This window comes from Arachis ipaensis, chromosome B1 (genome assembly GCF_059453495.1).
Source record: "Arachis ipaensis isolate K30076 ecotype BB chromosome B1, ASM5945349v1, whole genome shotgun sequence".
NCBI classification, from domain to species: domain Eukaryota; kingdom Viridiplantae; phylum Streptophyta; class Magnoliopsida; order Fabales; family Fabaceae; genus Arachis; species Arachis ipaensis.
Window position 1 is genome coordinate 115310919 of NC_142436.1, and position 16633 is coordinate 115327551.

General features: G+C 31.7%; 2 protein-coding genes across 7 annotated transcripts; both read right to left on the reverse strand.

Moving 5' to 3' along the window:
- Positions 1–219: 219 nt before the first annotated feature.
- On the reverse strand, positions 220–8879 carry LOC107632402 (ubiquitin-conjugating enzyme E2 5). 5 transcript variants are annotated; one of them, XM_021122893.2, is made up of 8 exons: positions 5204–5437; positions 3694–3766; positions 2840–2897; positions 2681–2760; positions 1891–2005; positions 1466–1518; positions 1239–1367; positions 220–586 (listed from the first exon to the last, which is right to left on the reverse strand). In XM_021122893.2, the coding sequence occupies exons 3-8, from the start codon at positions 2872–2874 to the stop codon at positions 453–455; spliced, it is 546 nt and encodes a 181-aa protein (XP_020978552.1). In that variant the 5' UTR covers positions 2875–2897; positions 3694–3766; positions 5204–5437; the 3' UTR covers positions 220–452. The 5 variants fall into 5 exon arrangements, with proteins under 5 accessions (XP_020978552.1, XP_088357748.1, XP_016191575.1 ...); XM_088501622.1 differs by lacking the exons at positions 2840–2897; positions 5204–5437 and adding an exon at positions 8807–8879; XM_016336089.3 differs by lacking the exon at positions 2840–2897.
- LOC107618875 (RING-H2 finger protein ATL48-like) lies at positions 6301–9188 on the reverse strand. 2 transcript variants are annotated; one of them, XM_088501623.1, is made up of 3 exons: positions 9035–9188; positions 8807–8890; positions 6301–7700 (listed from the first exon to the last, which is right to left on the reverse strand). In XM_088501623.1, exons 2-3 carry the CDS (start codon positions 8880–8882, stop codon positions 7522–7524), a joined length of 255 nt encoding a protein of 84 aa, XP_088357749.1. In that variant the 5' UTR covers positions 8883–8890; positions 9035–9188; the 3' UTR covers positions 6301–7521. The 2 variants fall into 2 exon arrangements, with proteins under 2 accessions (XP_088357749.1, XP_088357750.1); XM_088501624.1 differs by having other exon boundaries at positions 8807–8943.
- Positions 9189–16633: the final 7445 nt, after the last annotated feature.

Genomic DNA, 16633 nt, shown 5'->3' on the forward strand with positions numbered 1-16633 from the left:
ATTCCCTTTCCCTTAGCACATATGTACTAAAGAGAAAGTATTTAACTAAATATTGCTTTAACTTCTTAATAGGTGTAAGATTATCAAATAATAAATACTGCTAAAATATCACCAAAATAGATCCACATATAAGTGACATAACAACAGAAAGATTATGAAAAGTAATGAAGATGAGGAAGAGGAGATAAAAGGACAAGAGATGGGGTGGGGGAACAAAAATGTGAAACCTCAACATTATTATTATCTTTCACTTTTCATTTACTGAATATATATAACCTATTTAACTGAGTACATGAATAAGAACTGTAATTTTACAGGGAGAAATAATTAGTCATATCTTTAATCCTACGTCTTATAATTGGACAAAATAAACATGTAATAGGAGCTCTAATTGTTATTACATGGACCTTTTGAAAAAGGTGCAAGATCACTAAGTAATAAACCAGTTTATTTTAGGGATCAGCATGTCCAGGAATGTCATCATCACTTGACCCACATTCTTCTTCACTGATATCATCCTCATCACTCTCTTCTTCAGCTTTTGATTTGCTTATATGTTCCTTCTTTGCATACCGCTCACAGTACTCTGTTCCCCACAATTAACCAGCCCAATATTTTCACATAAGTTTTAGTCATTTCACAAAAATAAACCACCTTAATTATTATTTTTTAATAAAAAAACTACATTATATTATATTTAATCAGATATATGAAGTTGTCATAGGTTAAAAAAAAAAAAAAAAAACTTAGGGTAAATTACATTGGCTTTCATAGGGTTAGACAATATTAAGAACACCCCCCCCCCCTCTATTTGTAAAAGCATACATTAAAATCCCCTGAAATTTAATACTCAAAGTACCTTGTATTTTACGAAAAGTGACACTAGCCTACTTCATAAGCATGGAGCATGAAAAATCAAGAAGTGTTGTGTAATATTATCTAACCACATAAGAGGTAACACTAATGTCAAGTTTGAATAGTTAAGCTTCTACTCAAAATATGTAACAATAAAGCTTTGTATGATGTAAACTTACTGAATTATCATGAGAAAAGAAGGTTAATGTTTTTATCACCACTAGAAAATTATACTATAGGTGAATTGCAGAAATATGGTTCAGTTTGTGAGTAATTAAGCCATTTAATTAAAACATAATGAATTTAAGATTTTCATATTATTAATAAGAAATAATATAGCAGATAGTAGGCACTGGTCTTATAATAATAAACAATATGCTAACCTTTAACTTTTTCGTCATACAGCTTTTTATCCTTCATCATTAATGATGCTGCATCACCATTGAGAGGATCTGAAGCATTCGGATAAAGCAATAGTTGTGGTAGGAATACTTCAAAGACATTTAGAAGATCTGAGAGGGAAAAAACAGAAACCTTGGTTAAATGCAATGGAAATTTTAAATGTTGGTTACATGAAACTTTAACTATGAACAGCCTATAACTGAATTACCAAACATTGGACTCCATGATTGATTGATGACATCCAAACATACAGAGCCAGATCTGCACAGTTCACAAATACACAAGGAAGAATAGTTGTAATCCACATGTGCTCATACTCTTTATCAAGTGCAAGTAGTTGCCATGACTGAACACTTAAATCAAATTTCATTTAACTCTTGCACAATAACCCCAAATCAATGGCAAGAACAAGTAGAGTCTGTGCAAAGTTAGTGGTGAGCTATCAATTTTTAACACTAGGCAAATAAAAGAAAGCAATTAATAAAAAGGATCATTGAATCAAATGCTAACAGGACTAATATGCCTGAACTACACTGTATCCACTAGAAACACACTTTTTTTGGTCTTTTTTTTGTTTTGGGGGGGGGGGGGGGGGGGGGGAAGGATCATGATTAAAGCTTATCTTGTGCTTACAACTCATCAACATTTGGATGGAATATTTTGTTAACAAAGCCGACAGAGGGGGATTTGTATGGATATGCGTCGGGCAGCTCCACGCGAATTTTCCAGACTCCGCCTTCATAGAGGCCTGCAACAATCACAGAAATGTAAGAAATCAAGGAACCAAAATAGAATAAAGATGAGTAATTTAGCTTTGCATTGAACCCATGACCTTGAGGTCACATGGAGACAACTTAGCCGTTGCTCCAAGTCTCTCTCACTCATAAACCTAAAGGGTCTTTTTCCTTTATTCTCTCGAAATTTTTTTGCTCATTTTACCAATTACTATTTGACAAAATTTAGTAAAAAATAACAACTTTATACAAATACAAATACTCACAGAATATCTTCAAATGTTACTACAACTTACTCTAATTATTATCTGACATGTAAATTGAAAAGCATTACCCACCATATGATAACTACCTAATAAATAAACTTAAAAAAAAAAATAAAAAAAGGACAAAAAAAAAAAAAGAAGCAAGCTACTGACCCTAAATAACTTAAATAACACCTTTGTTTTATTTAAACCCTGTATCATTAGGAATAAAAAATGCATTAAACAGCACATCAGTTCCTGAATCTGCCAGTAGAGAAAGAAAATCCTGATAATGGTCATTTGCTTAACCCCCCTTTTTATCATTCAAAAAGGTCAAAAGGGAAACTCTTCGTCTAACAAGCATCAATTAATAAGAGATCATTCACATACATGTGCAGTTTTGGAAAACAAAAAATTAAGTTAGCTAGAATGTATCCACCGTACTTTCTTTGGGGCCATGAAACTCCACATTGAATTCACTTAGCCCATCATTTATCATCTCCACTGTATAATCACTCATCATCCTGAAAATGGGAGAATATTTTATATGGCTATGAAATTTTGCAAATATTCATATACATATATAGATATGTACATACATACATACACTTATATATGAAGTGATTAGATGCCATCATTGCGCTAAGAGTGATAGTCTCACCTATCAGATACAACAGAGAAGAGAACTAATATGAACATGCTTTTACAAATCAGTAATTTTATATGCTTCCTATATTGATGATGATATTGTAATCAAGATGTTAGAGCAATGCCAAGTCCATGAAAGGTCTGAGCCCTATCCACAAAGATGAAGAGCCAGAAATGTTTTGCAGAATCATGTGTGGGTTGTGGAATGTTATTGACTCAAGGATGAGTGAGTACATCCTACTTCTTCATTCCATCCTACCACACCCATGATTTCTGCCATGAATTCTAGCAAAAATGGTCTAGCTGAGTAGCATTTCTCTTTGTCTTATGCATCCTAATAGAAATGTTGATGCTTCATAAGCCTCATCATTTAATAATGTATTTGAAACATTTAAATGTTACTTGATATTTCTGTTCTGGTACATATTTAAAGTATAGTTGAGAAAGGGCTATTTCACCGTTCATAAATCTTACTCTTCATCTATGAATATGATGGTCATCTTAATCCACGAATGCAGGATAAGCCTTTATATAAAATTGAACATCCCAAAGCCATGAGTGAATTTTCAATGCATAAAAACTACAATTATTCTCCAAAAGGTAGATTGTAAAACTAAAGAAAATCAATCCATATATGAACTTAAGTTCAAGATCAGATAATACCTCATTAGCATATCAGTGTGCCAACAATGCATTCAATCATTTTAACAATAATAGTGATATTCTTCGTCTTGAAAGAAAATGCTATAGAAATCAATACAACAACAGAAGCATGTATTTATCAACACACAGTAAAACAATCTACTTACAATTTCATTACATCCATTTCTCTTCTCTTGCTTGGAGATGACATTTTGAGTACAACAATCACCTTATTTCAACCTGACACAAAGGGCAATTAAGTAAAGTTAGCTTCTATCCAATGCACATATTTGTTCACATCTTCACCAGCATCAAAAGATTAAAACAAAATTCAATTACAATGTAATCCTTATAGGATCAATAAACTTCCATTAAATTAAAAAGACCGGGAAGTAGTTGTTAAAGCTCAATATATCACTAGGCATCAGCACTGGCTTGTAAGGTGACAATTTTATTAAGCTAACGGAAAATTCATAGAAATTTTATATGCTCTCAACCTTGGTCGAACCAACCTATTAGCTCTCTATGTCTGTGCTAAGGAAAATTGCACTTTAGTGTTAATGTTGAGTATTCAGACCAGTACTGGAAAAAACAAAAAGGTGATCAATGTTTATGAAGTGGGTACTTCATAGTGTGTATCTTGGCAATATGTCAGAGAGAGATTTAAGTATAAAAGCTAAAAACAGTTTAATGAGCTAGACTACAGTGCAAAAAGGCTCAGGATATCCTAGGGTCTACGAAGGAGAAGACTCAGTTACTATGTATTTATCAGACATGATACCTACTTCACTCTTGGCACTCTTAATGGTTCACTCACCCACCAAAGGAGAATGCATAAACACTTGTGTATGCTGTGTATCTGGAATACACAAGTGTTTATGTATTTTCCTTTGCAAATGGCGTTTCTTGGCACCATATATCAATGCAGCACACAATGCTATTTCTCTAGATCCACATTTTTTTGGTGTTCTGTACTACTAGTATAGAGGTGCTAAAGATTTTAGCATGACAGACACACACACATAAACACAACAGGAATAAATTGTTCATCATTATAGCACATGATCATGGATTTATATCATCAAGATTACACAGAGTAAGATGGATGCAAAAGCATCTTCATTGTCCAGACTCCAGAGTATGATGCATAATATGGAAATTCCGAAGGCCAAAAGGAAAAAATTGAACTGGTGTAAATAAGAACATAGTCTCATAAGCTATGCAAAACAAGGCCTAAAAAGAGCTACACAAAGCGTATGATGCATAATGTGGCACAACTACCTGCTTAATTTCGGTCCAACCACAAACATGTTAATTTTAGAATATGTTGTGCACACACAAATACCCAGAATTTCTTATATTTTACTATGACCAAGTTCCTAGCAAGGAGTGCGGCAATGAAAGGCAAAGTTTATTTCTTTTTTTTCATCATAATAATCATAATAATAATAAATTATTAGAAAAAGGGGAACTAATTTGTGATTAAGCCTACGCAGAAAGAGCAATACCCTTGTTGCAAAAAATATTAAATTACAGTTTGTGATGTAAAGATCGATGGTGGTGGGGGCATTTCAACATAAACAAAGAACACAAGAAGAAGACATATGAATTTTGAAGTGTACGGTTCAATTATTGCAGAAATGAAAAGCAAGAGGGAATTGAGGATTGGTGTCTTACAAGTGTGAGAGAAAGAGAGTAGAAATTTCTGGGGAAGGAACGGATTGCGTGAAAGTTGAAACCCTCTCGTCTTTTAGCGAATGGCGTGGGGGTGTTGTGATGAATAATAATAATAAAAAGAATAAAAATTAAAGAGAAAGATTACAGAGGAATCGAAGGAAAGAGAGAAAGAGAGAGAGATGAGGAGGAACAGATATATAGCGAGATGGCGTCATGTGTGTTGTGAGACGCAAACATTGAAAGTTGAAACACATGAATGCTACGTCCTACGTACCACGTGTTTTTTCTATGTTGAACCACCAGGCTTTTTTAAAAAATAAAAATTCAAATTATTTCATTCAGCAAATATTATACAAGATACTAGTATTTGCCTAAATTAATTTTTATTAAAGTGTTAATAGTTATTCAATTATATTCATTTTTGTATAATTATTTAGGATATAGTGATAAATAGATTTATTTCATATAAAAATTAATTTTAAAATATTAATAGTTATATAATTATATTCATTTTTGTATAATTATTTAGGATATAGTGATAAATAGATTTATTTCATAATAAATAAATTATTTTTTAGACAAATTGATGGAGATAATACTTAATTTGGTCTTTGAAGTTACACTCGAAACTCAATTTAGTCCTTGAAGTTTTAATTACCTCAATTTAGTCTCCAAATTTTTCAATTGACCCTGTGACGAAAACCACTGTAAGAACTAACGTGATTAAAATTTGAAAAGTTCAGAGACTAAATTAAAGTAATTGAAACTTCAAGGACTAAATTGAGACTCGAGTGTAACTTCAGGACCAGAGTATTTTCTCAATTTGTAATTTCACCATTAATTTTCTCGTGTATACGGACTTTATAAATTATACAAATAATTCATTTGTCACATTTTTCAAATAGTGTAAGACAAATTTATTATTTTTTTAACTTTAATAGAGATGATTTTATGCTTTGTCTGTTACCCGAGGTTACCAAATTATACATCGTTCACATACTTTATTTGATATCACATTTTGATTTTTTAGGACTTAAGTCATACATCCAAGAGACTAATCACTACTACCATGTTTGATAATCTACTTGGTACTCTTTTACAATGTAACGAAAAAAATAGTTCTAGAAACAATAATTAATACAGAAAATTACAGTAATAAACAACAACGCCAAATAAAAGAATTTAATAGAAATATGTGTGAATTATATGGACAATAAAAAATAAGACTATCTTTTTTTGAGTAAGAAAGACTCTTTAAGGATATATGATATTTTTTACATATCTTTTGGGACTCCTTTCTCTATTATATATAAATCTCTTCACTAGGTGATTACATAATTAACTTTTGTTATTGTCTCAAGTATTATTCCGGCTCCCTTCACGCATCCACTACAAAAAAAATAAAAAATAAAAACAGTTTAAAATGGCATTTATGTTACTGCAATTTTAAAGAACTGCCGTAACATTTGGATATTACGACGTTTTTGGTTGCTGCCGTAATATTTGGTGGCGATTTTGGTTATTACGACGGTTCACTTGTATATAAAAACCCCAAATTGACAAACCCTAATTTCAAAAACACTTTAGTTGAAAGTTGAAACACGTGTATGACGATTTTCGATCTTCGATCCTCTTGCGTTTTTCAACGATCTCCTCCAACCGACGATCTTCTCTGGTGACATCTTCTCCAGCAACGATTTCCTCTGGTGACGTCTCTTCCAGCTACCTCTCCTTGCCATCCTCTGTGTCTCTCCGCCAAAATCTCAGCACCTCCCTTTCGTTCTGGATCAGGCAAGTCAGATTGCTCCTTTTAGGTCGTTTGTGAGGAGTAATCGCGAGTGGTTCCATCGTTTCAGCAAGATCAGCAGCAACATCCACTACAAGAAAAACGCTGAATACTGTCGGATTTAGTGTCGCAGAGTAGCGGTGGATTTACCAGCGGGAAAGGCGTCGAATTCGTCAGGTTAAATTATTACCGACGAATTTACGCTCCTTCATGCTTCATAGTCCTTCATCCAATCTGACTGCCTCATTTCCCTTTTGTTCTTCTACTTCCCTTTTGTTCTTCTACTGGAGACCTGAATTACTCAACCCAAACACTCCTTCATCATCCATAGTCTCCTCCATTGGGCCAGGATTGGTACTTGGACTCGTATCAATGACATATTAATTCTAAGCAACCACAATGTGCTCATCATTTATTAGAAGTGTTATAGGATCGAGTGGGATTGAATTTAAACGAAAAATATACTCAAGCCAATTAAAATGTATGTATTTGATTTGGTTTGAATTAGGCTTAATATTTTTTTAACTTAAATTCAAACTGATCCAACTTGACAAAATTGGGTTCCATAATAATAGGCAGTGCCAACCACAAGAGCCACCGTAGCGCCTTGGACCACCACACAAGCCCTCATTAGTTTCTGCCCTAAATGAGAGTTACCTCGTCTAAAACTAATCAATCTAGCCGTTAGCACACCAGTGGTAATAAAAGCACCTAAAATTAACAAACTAGATTTTATCAAATTTGAAGGACAGCAACAGAAGTTCAATGGTAAGACACAAGAAGCACAAAGAACCTTCTCCAAATTCCAATCAGCAACAATGAAGGAAAAACACACACATTAGGATCAAGCAATTAGAATCACTATGTTAACTAAATTTGATCTTCCAAAATTGACAATTCCTACTCCATTGCATGTATAAAAAACCAATCTGATTATGAATTATGAAATCCTTTTTTTCTTCTTTCTTTTATAAATGTAGATATAGACACCTATGCTTTTATATTTGCATAATCATTAGAAAGTTAAAGTTAAAGCCCCTATTGTCCATCTCAATTTCAATCTTGACAAAAAGGCACAAGTTTCTTTACCCTTCGGAGTGAAAACCCTAATGTCCAACTTTTACTATTATCATCTAAATCCATTTGTCCCTGATGGTCAGCAACGGCAACTAAGTAACTTGATTAGTTTTAATCAAACTCAAAGTTGGTAAATTCAGGCCAGGTTTCATGCATAATACTCAAATAAACTTGCACTCATGCCTCATACTTTTAAAAGAAATTGCCATACAATAATTCGTGGCAGATAAGCAGATTAAGAATCAAAAGAATAGTGACAATCATGAGAAATTGAGCATCAATATTCTAAATATAAAAATGGGTAAAATCTTAGTTTCTCAATTATGGCATGCTGGAGAGTGACGCATGATAATCCTATACATCTTCAAACAAAAATATTCATCAGGAATATCTCCAAATATTAGAACCTTCTACTAATTAGACATTTTTCATAGTCAATATCTTAATTCGTTGAAACGGCAAATGAAAAAAACCCCTTGAATTTATTTTCCAAAGTATCTAGGTGATTAGGTCGATCCTAATTCATATCCAACATAGTTCATAGCAATTCCTTATCCCCAAATACATCAAATAACTCTTTCACACCAATGCATTTAACGAATAAAGAATCAAATACATAAATAAATTAGAAGAAGGATCAGATGCACGAAAAATGTGAAGAATAAAGTTGAACGCGTGAAACCCAACCTAGATTATATACAATGCAAAATAGGAAATTTAAAAAAAAAAAAAATACTTACCAACGGTGACTAAAGAGTTTCTGACGTGCTTCTTGTCTGGAAAGAATTCTCCGGCACCGGATTTCGAGACGGCCATATTCAATGCTGAAATTGGATCAAATAATCGTAAGAGATTAAACCCTAATTGATCGAACAACCTACAAAATTGGAACCCAAGGCCAAAGGAATTTCTTTTTCAGCCACGAAGACGAAGTGCATTTAAAATCAAAATGTCAAAAACATTCATACCTGTTGAACTATTTTCTTTTGTTGAATAATTTCACTCCACTACCCTCTGTTGGGTGAAAATGAAATTTAGGCTTATTGAAACAAAAACAAGGGGAGAAGTTAGTGTTGACTATTGACTAATAGCCTTGACTGTGTTGTGTTGATGATATCTGCCTATTTGAGCAAGCCAAACATTTCAAAGTTTAATAACCTGTATGGGATCAAATTATAAATCAAATTATAAGACAATATTGTATTGTAAATATTAATGTTGATTTTAATTCTTTATTATTACACTTGCATTATTATTATCATGGTAATTAGCCGAAATTAATTCATCTATTATTTGTATTTGAAATAAGAGGCCTGCTACACATACAAGTCTTTTTGGCTTACAAGTTTTATAAGTTGGCACAAGCCCAACAAAAAACACGCATTACACTCCCACATTCAAGAGTAAATAAACGCATGTTTCCAAAGCGCGCTACTCACCATGCATTATAAACGACTCTTCTTCTTCTTCCTCCATGAAAACAAGTTTCTTGCCAACTTTGAAGATAATGGAACTTCAGAAATACACCCAAACGATTACAGAAATATACCCAAAGGATTACAAAAATACACCCAAACGGTTACAGGAATTCACCCAAACAATTATAGAAATACACCCAAAGGATTACAGAAATACACCCAAAGGATTACAAAAACTACACCCAAAGGATTTAAGAAATACACCCAAAATTCGTTGAAGTACACCTTATGCATAATTCAGAATTCTTTCTCTTTCTCCTCCTCATCTTCTGCTGCTTCTTCTTCAAAAACGATTTCAGAGTTTGATGTCAAAAAACAATAGAAATCGAGAATAACGAAGAAAGAAAACAGAGAGAAAAGCACGTAAATGAAGAAGGAAAAAGAGAAGGCAAGAAACGAAAGAAAAGAAGAAGAAGAGGAAGAGGAAGAAGAACGTGCAGCAAAAAGAAGAAGAATGTGCAGTGAAAATGTGCAGTAATGGTTGAAGAAGGAGAAAGAGAAGGCAAGAAACGAAAGAAAAGAAGAAGAAGAGGAAGAGGAAGAAGAACGTGCGCAAGAAGAAGAAGAAGAAGGTGCACTTATAAAGACTTGTATAAAAAAACGCTTATATGTAGAGAATTTCTCTTGAAAGTAATATCATATATCATTTTGGCTACATTTATAAACCATGAATATATATATATATATATATATCAAGTTTTACTTATATATTTTTCAATTATGCTAAATATACCACAAAAATTAATCACCAAATTAATTATTCTTATAAAATATATATTAAATACGAAATTATATTAAAAAAGGTATAAAATAACACATGCCAATATACGTATAAATTTTATTGTGCCCATAATATTTTTTATATTTTTTGGTAGCATGGTCATGTAGTCAAAACTTTTCACAACAGAATAATTAAATATTTAACGACATAATAATTAAACATGGTTATAACATAATATCAAAATTTATATTAATACAAAATATCAGCCACTAATATTATTTATATTTTATTTTATTTTGATTGTAAATGTGAATTAATGATATTTCTTATGAAATTTGATTATATTGTTTAAAAAGTTGGATTTTACATGTAAATTTTTAGTTAATGGATTAACGTATATTAGAGTTAAGTTTTAAAGTAGTCTCTAAAGTTGCACTCGAGTTTCAAAGTAATCCCTAAAATTAACAATTTCTCAAATTCGTCCCTAAAATTGCATCAGGACTCGTAATAGTCCTTGAAATAATTTTCGTCCATCCTTGCTACCAGAAAACTGAGCTGGACTGAAACGACATTGTTTTGTATTTATTAAAAAAAAAACCTAATCCCAAATACGAGTCGTTTTATATTTATAAAAAAAAAACTAATCCCCAATTATCTTCACCAATTCTCTTCTTCACACTGTTGTGCTTATTCTTCTTCAATTTCATAGTAGCAACAACAACGACATCATCAGAACCAGCAAAAATCACAGAGTTAAGAAAACTAACAATTACAAAAAATCATAAAAAAATAGCAACAATCAGAAAAGATCAATTAACCTAAATAGCAACAATCACAAAAAAAAAACAGCAATAATTACAGAATCAAAAACAAAAAAATCAACCATGACAACTACATTAAAACACAATCATCAGTAACAATAATCATCTAAAATATTAAACAATAATGATTAAATAACTAAAAAAAAAAAGAAAAAAACTCACCTTGGCTGCTGAGAAGAGAAGAAGGATGTAGAGGAAGACAGAGAGGAGAATAGAGAGCAGACGGTGACAAGTAGGGAGGGGCTGTCAGCCGGGACAGTGGAAAGCGCCTGGAGCTGGCCGTGAGAGATATTCTATTTGTGGCCTGGAGCGCCTGCCTCGTTATGGAGCTGTTGGTGGGCCTTGGAGTCGTCGGCGAGTGCGGCGGGCTCGAGAGCAATGACGAGGGCGACGGAGGAGTGGGGGCGGTTGACGGAACACCTGAAAATAGTGAGAAAGTGCGAAATCTGGACGGCAAGGTCGGAGAGCACCTCGATCTCGTGGTGGTGGGGAGAAGCAGATTGGGAGTGTGAAAGACTAGGTTGGGGAGGGGAGACCGGTGCGGCACTGAAATTGAGGCCGGCGACAGAGAAGGTTGAGGAAAACTTGCCTCTACAGTTGTGAGTGAGAGAAGGGGAAGGAAAAGGGCAGGTTGGGAAAGGGAAATGGAAAGGGTTGGGGAAGGGAAAGGGAAGGCTCAGGGAAGGGTGGGGCTTTAGGCTTTAGTTTGTTTTTTTTTTTTAATAGACACAAAACTACGTCGTTTCCAATGTTTTGGTGAACGCTGCTTTTTTTTTCTTTTTTCTTTTTTTTTTCCCTCTCTAAACAATGTCGTTTTAAGATTCTGATAAACGAAAAATGCCTCAAGGACTACTATGAGTCTCGGAGTGCAACTTCGAGGATGAATTTAGATAATTATTAACTTTAGGGATTACTTTGAGGCTCGATGCAACTTCAGAAACTATTTTGAAGCTTAACTCCGTATACTATTAAACAAAAATAAGTCACCATGCTTCTGAAAGTGTAGATGAAATACATTTACATATGAGATGCATATATACAATAATCAAGTATCGAGATTCTTTCTTGTAAAGGTAATTTTTTTCTTCTATAATTTTTCTTTTTAATAAAATCTTTTTAGAGATTCTTTCTTGTAAAGGTAATTTTTTTCTTCTATAATTTTTCTTTTCTAACATATCATATCAGTTTTTTTTCCACATAATTTCATTCGTGGGATGATTTAGAACATTGTTGAATTGTATTCATTTATAGATTTAAAATCGTGTAGACGCAAATGCGTCCATTCATATCAAGCTTAAGGAAGTATCATTGTCTTTTGATGGTTATACTTTTTTTCAAGGTTCTTCTAAAGATCTGAACGATTTTTTAATGTGAGATACTCATTTTTCAGTCCTTCGACAAGATGACGACGAAGGAAGATAATAGTTTTAACTTTATCCTTCTGGGATGTTTTATTATCAGCCTTAATGGTATCTCCAAGATCCATTGAATCAATGTAGATTTCGACATCTAACATCCATAATAAGTAGTTGTCTCTGCCTCTCTGGATATATTAAAAGAATTAAATTCAAGATGAGAGAGTTTTGACATAATGTAAACTTATTACCTGTATCTTCCTAAATTTTGATCAAAGCCTTGTGCTAATAATATGTTATAAAATAAATAAATAAGAGAAGATAAATATAAAATAGAGAAGTGTAAATGGAGAACTTTAGTATTAATATTCTCTAAAATTATTATCTCAATATAACTAAGATAATTCATATGTTTCTTAATAATTCACTCTTTTATATGTTGTAAGGTACATATATATAGAGAAGTGTTTTATGCTAATCTTGTGTATTCTGTCTCAGACCATACTCTCCCTATTTATATGCATACAAAGTTCACTTTTTCAAATTTCATTAAGTTAATTCTTCTTGAGAACTTGAGCCTTCTACTATTAAAATAGTGAGCCGCCCATATTATGAAGAAAGTCACATATCATTAAATGGACATCCATGTCACAACAAGATGAATGTTTATCAATTAATTTGTATTTGTGTTAGTTGCGGCAGTGTTATGATTCTAGTAAATGCATGAATTAAGTTAAATACTTGCATAATTTGAATGATATTTTAAAGTTTATATCAGATTATAATTATTTTTTAGTATGTTTATTTATATTTTAATTATTATTTTATTATAAAATAGTTATTTCGATTAAATTACGGTTAAACCGGTTGAATCAATAAATCCATTCGATTTTTAGAATCTTAGTGTACATTAAAATTAGTTATCAAATTAACTATTAATATAAAATATGTTAGAATATAAAATATATATTAAAAATGAGTTAAATAATACATATATGGTAATTAATTTTAATGATTAATTTTAATATACAAATAGTATTTTTATTCATTCTAATAAGCTTAGTTAAAAATTCACTTTTAATATATTGAAGAAATTCTAGATATGCAATTTGAATTCTTGTCTTTTTATTTTCAATCCAAGGTTAAGAATTAATGTAAGTATATGTTTTCAAACATACTATAAGTCTATGTTTACTAGTTTCGTTAGGAAAAAAAAGAATTTGAATGTTAACTAGATGTCACCTTATCTCTAATTTAAGCATATCATATAAAATGAAAGTAATTATAGTTATTAAATTTTATAATTAAAATCTTTGTTGTCAGTCTATATCAATACTAAACTATTAATAAAAAGTTGTCAGGTAGTAGAAATTCAACGTGTCTTGAAGGAGAAAGCTTCAGAGTTAGATTTATTATGGTGTTCTCTTTGCAAATTATATCATTTGTGGTATTTCATTCCCTCATTAATTCTGTATTACTGTTCTTTTATTCTCTCAGTTATTCAAGTTTTTCTCTTTCCCTGATTTTCTCATTTACTTTTATTTCATTCTTTACTTCAACATTTATTTTTTTCACCTAACAAGTATTGAAAAGGTGAAATTTAAAATTTAAAATTTGAATCACAGCAAGAAGGGTATATTTTTCTCCTTTTTTTCAATTTCCCTCTCAATTCTCTGATTCTATTTTTTTCAAATTTTTTTGCTCATATTTTGACTTGAGGGAGGGGATTATAGGGTATATTTTTTTTTGCACCAAGATGGTTGATATCAGTACCAGATGGCTCCAACCTTTAGGGGAATCGTCGCGGTGGAAGGGACAACAGGGGTGGTGGATAAGGTGGCGGCGGCAGCAGTTATGATGATGGCAGAGTCTAAGGCAACGGTGGTCCCAGTGAGCGGTGGTTATGGGTGACATGTTGGTGATGGACAAAGTGGAGGATTTGATGTTGGTCGTGCATGCTAGAACTATGGGGATTTCTGGACATTTTGCAACCGACTAACCAACAAATTCTGTGAGATAAGTATTATTGTTGGCAGATCCCTAATTGGTTTTGTTGGATTTGGGATTTGAATATTAGTCGGTTAGAATCTTTTTGTTTTGCAATTTGGGTGACTTATTGATTCAATATTTTTTTTCTTTGTTATAGATTTATAAATTTGCGGTTGAGATATTTTGTTGGCTATCTGAATTCTTAATAGTTTAACAATTCTTTCATTTGCTTCCTAACTTTTAATTTTTATCTCATTCATGATTGTTCTACTATTCTTTTTTAGTTGTGATCATCATTTATCTGCAGATCTTTACTTTAGCCTTCACAAATATAATTTTTTTGCTACCTACTTAGCTTAATTTATCGAATTTTTCTCCCTTGAATTCTGTATTTTTATCACTTCTACTGGTTATTGTCTTTCAACGACTGAAATAGCATTTTATTTTCAGCTCTTTTTCTTGATACATATGCACAATTGGTTGATACTACAAAATAATTTTCACTATATGTAATAGTAATTTAAATCATTTGTGCACTTTCAATCGTGGTAGAAGCTTGAGTTTACGTAAATTAGTGGAAAAGACTTCTTTGATGAATCAGTATCTTTTGGTATTTGATTGTCTTCAATTTTATTGTATTTTTTTGTGATTTGTTTTTGTATAGTTTAACATTATACCAAGGGGCTTCATATTCTTATATTTCTCTAATAAATATAATTTAGACATGTGAATAAGAAGTTTAGCAATTAGTATAAGAAAATTATTGGAGTATATTTTTTTATCAAAGGAGGTGCAATTTGAAGATAGGATTTTCACTTTACAGGTTTGTGATTAGTAATTAGTTATTCCTTTTTTATTTCTTTTTCCTTTTTTGGTGCTTCTGTATGTGCTTGAGCATATCCATATGCATAAGCTGGATAATTAAGGAATGTTGTGAATTTGGGAATTTAGTTGACCAGTTGATAGAAAAATGTTATATGTTGGATTATTATCTATTTGATACAACTCTGATTTTTCTGTATTTTATATGTTATGTTACATAATTACATACTGATGTTAGGTAAAGAACCTAAGCTGCCATCTCTTAGTAATTTGGTCCTCTTTATTCAGCTTTGTGCATTGTGTATCCAATTTTCTAGAAAAATAACCACTTATGTTTCTAAAATGATTTAGGACTAAGAAGTTCTTAAAAGACTTGCTCATGTGATTAATAAATCGGATATGATAGAGTCCTTGAATAATTAAGTGATATATCTGTCTTTTCTTTCTTATATGTTTTTAAAAGAGTTGTGTGTCCTTTTTTATTTGCCTATATACCGTGTTTCGGTTTTTTTCCATTTGAGGGATATAATTTTGTTTTTAAAGATTTTGGATTATCATATTATTTAATTGGTTTCAATTAGAGAAATTTACACCATAATTTTTCTTGATTCTGGATTAAAACAAATGCATAAGCTATCCCTCCCATATCCTATTTTCACTTGCCCACTTATTAATTTATTTTATGGTTTAAATTATAATTGTTAATTTCTCACAACTTATGATGGGTTATATGCACTCTTTTCTCATAACCATGCCAATTGACATGGAAATATAAAATATGCAGCAGACTTTTTAATCGACACTCCTCAAATTAAAATGAAAGTTGCAAATAATTGTCCTTTATTTAGTTTTTTTTCTTATATGTATTGTATTCTATGTGTGGTGGCTACTTTTTATAAGTGCTGTTATATTAAAAAGTTTTACAATAACATAATAATTGCTTATAATTCTAATAATGTAACATGATCTTAACTAATGACTTATAAAATTCTTGAAGTAAATAAGTTACTTGCAATTATTACCAATTACTTACAAATATTGTAAAGAAGAACAAGCAGGGTGCTTCTTAAGTCCTCCAATACAGTCACTACTTCTGCTCCTGGCACTCTTCATATTTTTATTCTAATTTTATTCTCCTATTTTTATTTTGTTGTCTTTTATTTTTTCCTTATTCGAATCATATTTTAATTTGATTATAAATTTTGTATTTTTTTGGTCGGGTAATTGGAAGTGAGGGTTGGAGTGGTCTCTATAGTGCCCTTAAGCCTTCTATACTTAGAACGTCTACTTCATAGGTTATCAATTTTAATAAAATCCTGTGATATGATGATTGTGTATTTGTGTTATTATTGTGTATACTATACTTGTACTTGCTAGAAAA

What these genes read in the sequence shown, in the direction of transcription:
- LOC107632402 (XM_088501622.1), bottom strand. Translation starts at nt 3,737, where the DNA reads ATGTCATCTCCAAGCAAGAGAAGAGAAATGGATGTAATGAAATT. An exon ending in GAAATGGATGTAATGAAATT is followed by an intron (nt 2,761 to 3,693) that starts GTAAGTAGATTG and finishes TCCCATTTTCAG; the next exon opens with GATGATGAGTGATTATACAG. An exon ending in ATCATGGAGTCCAATGTTTG is followed by an intron (nt 1,368 to 1,465) that starts GTAATTCAGTTA and finishes TTTCCCTCTCAG; the next exon opens with ATCTTCTAAATGTCTTTGAA.
- LOC107618875 (XM_088501623.1), bottom strand. Translation starts at nt 8,882, where the DNA reads ATGGCCGTCTCGAAATCCGGTGCCGGAGAATTCTTTCCAGACAAGAAG. An exon ending in AAACTCTTTAGTCACCGTTG is followed by an intron (nt 7,701 to 8,806) that starts GTAAGTATTTTT and finishes TGTTAATTTTAG; the next exon opens with GTGCTTTTATTACCACTGGT.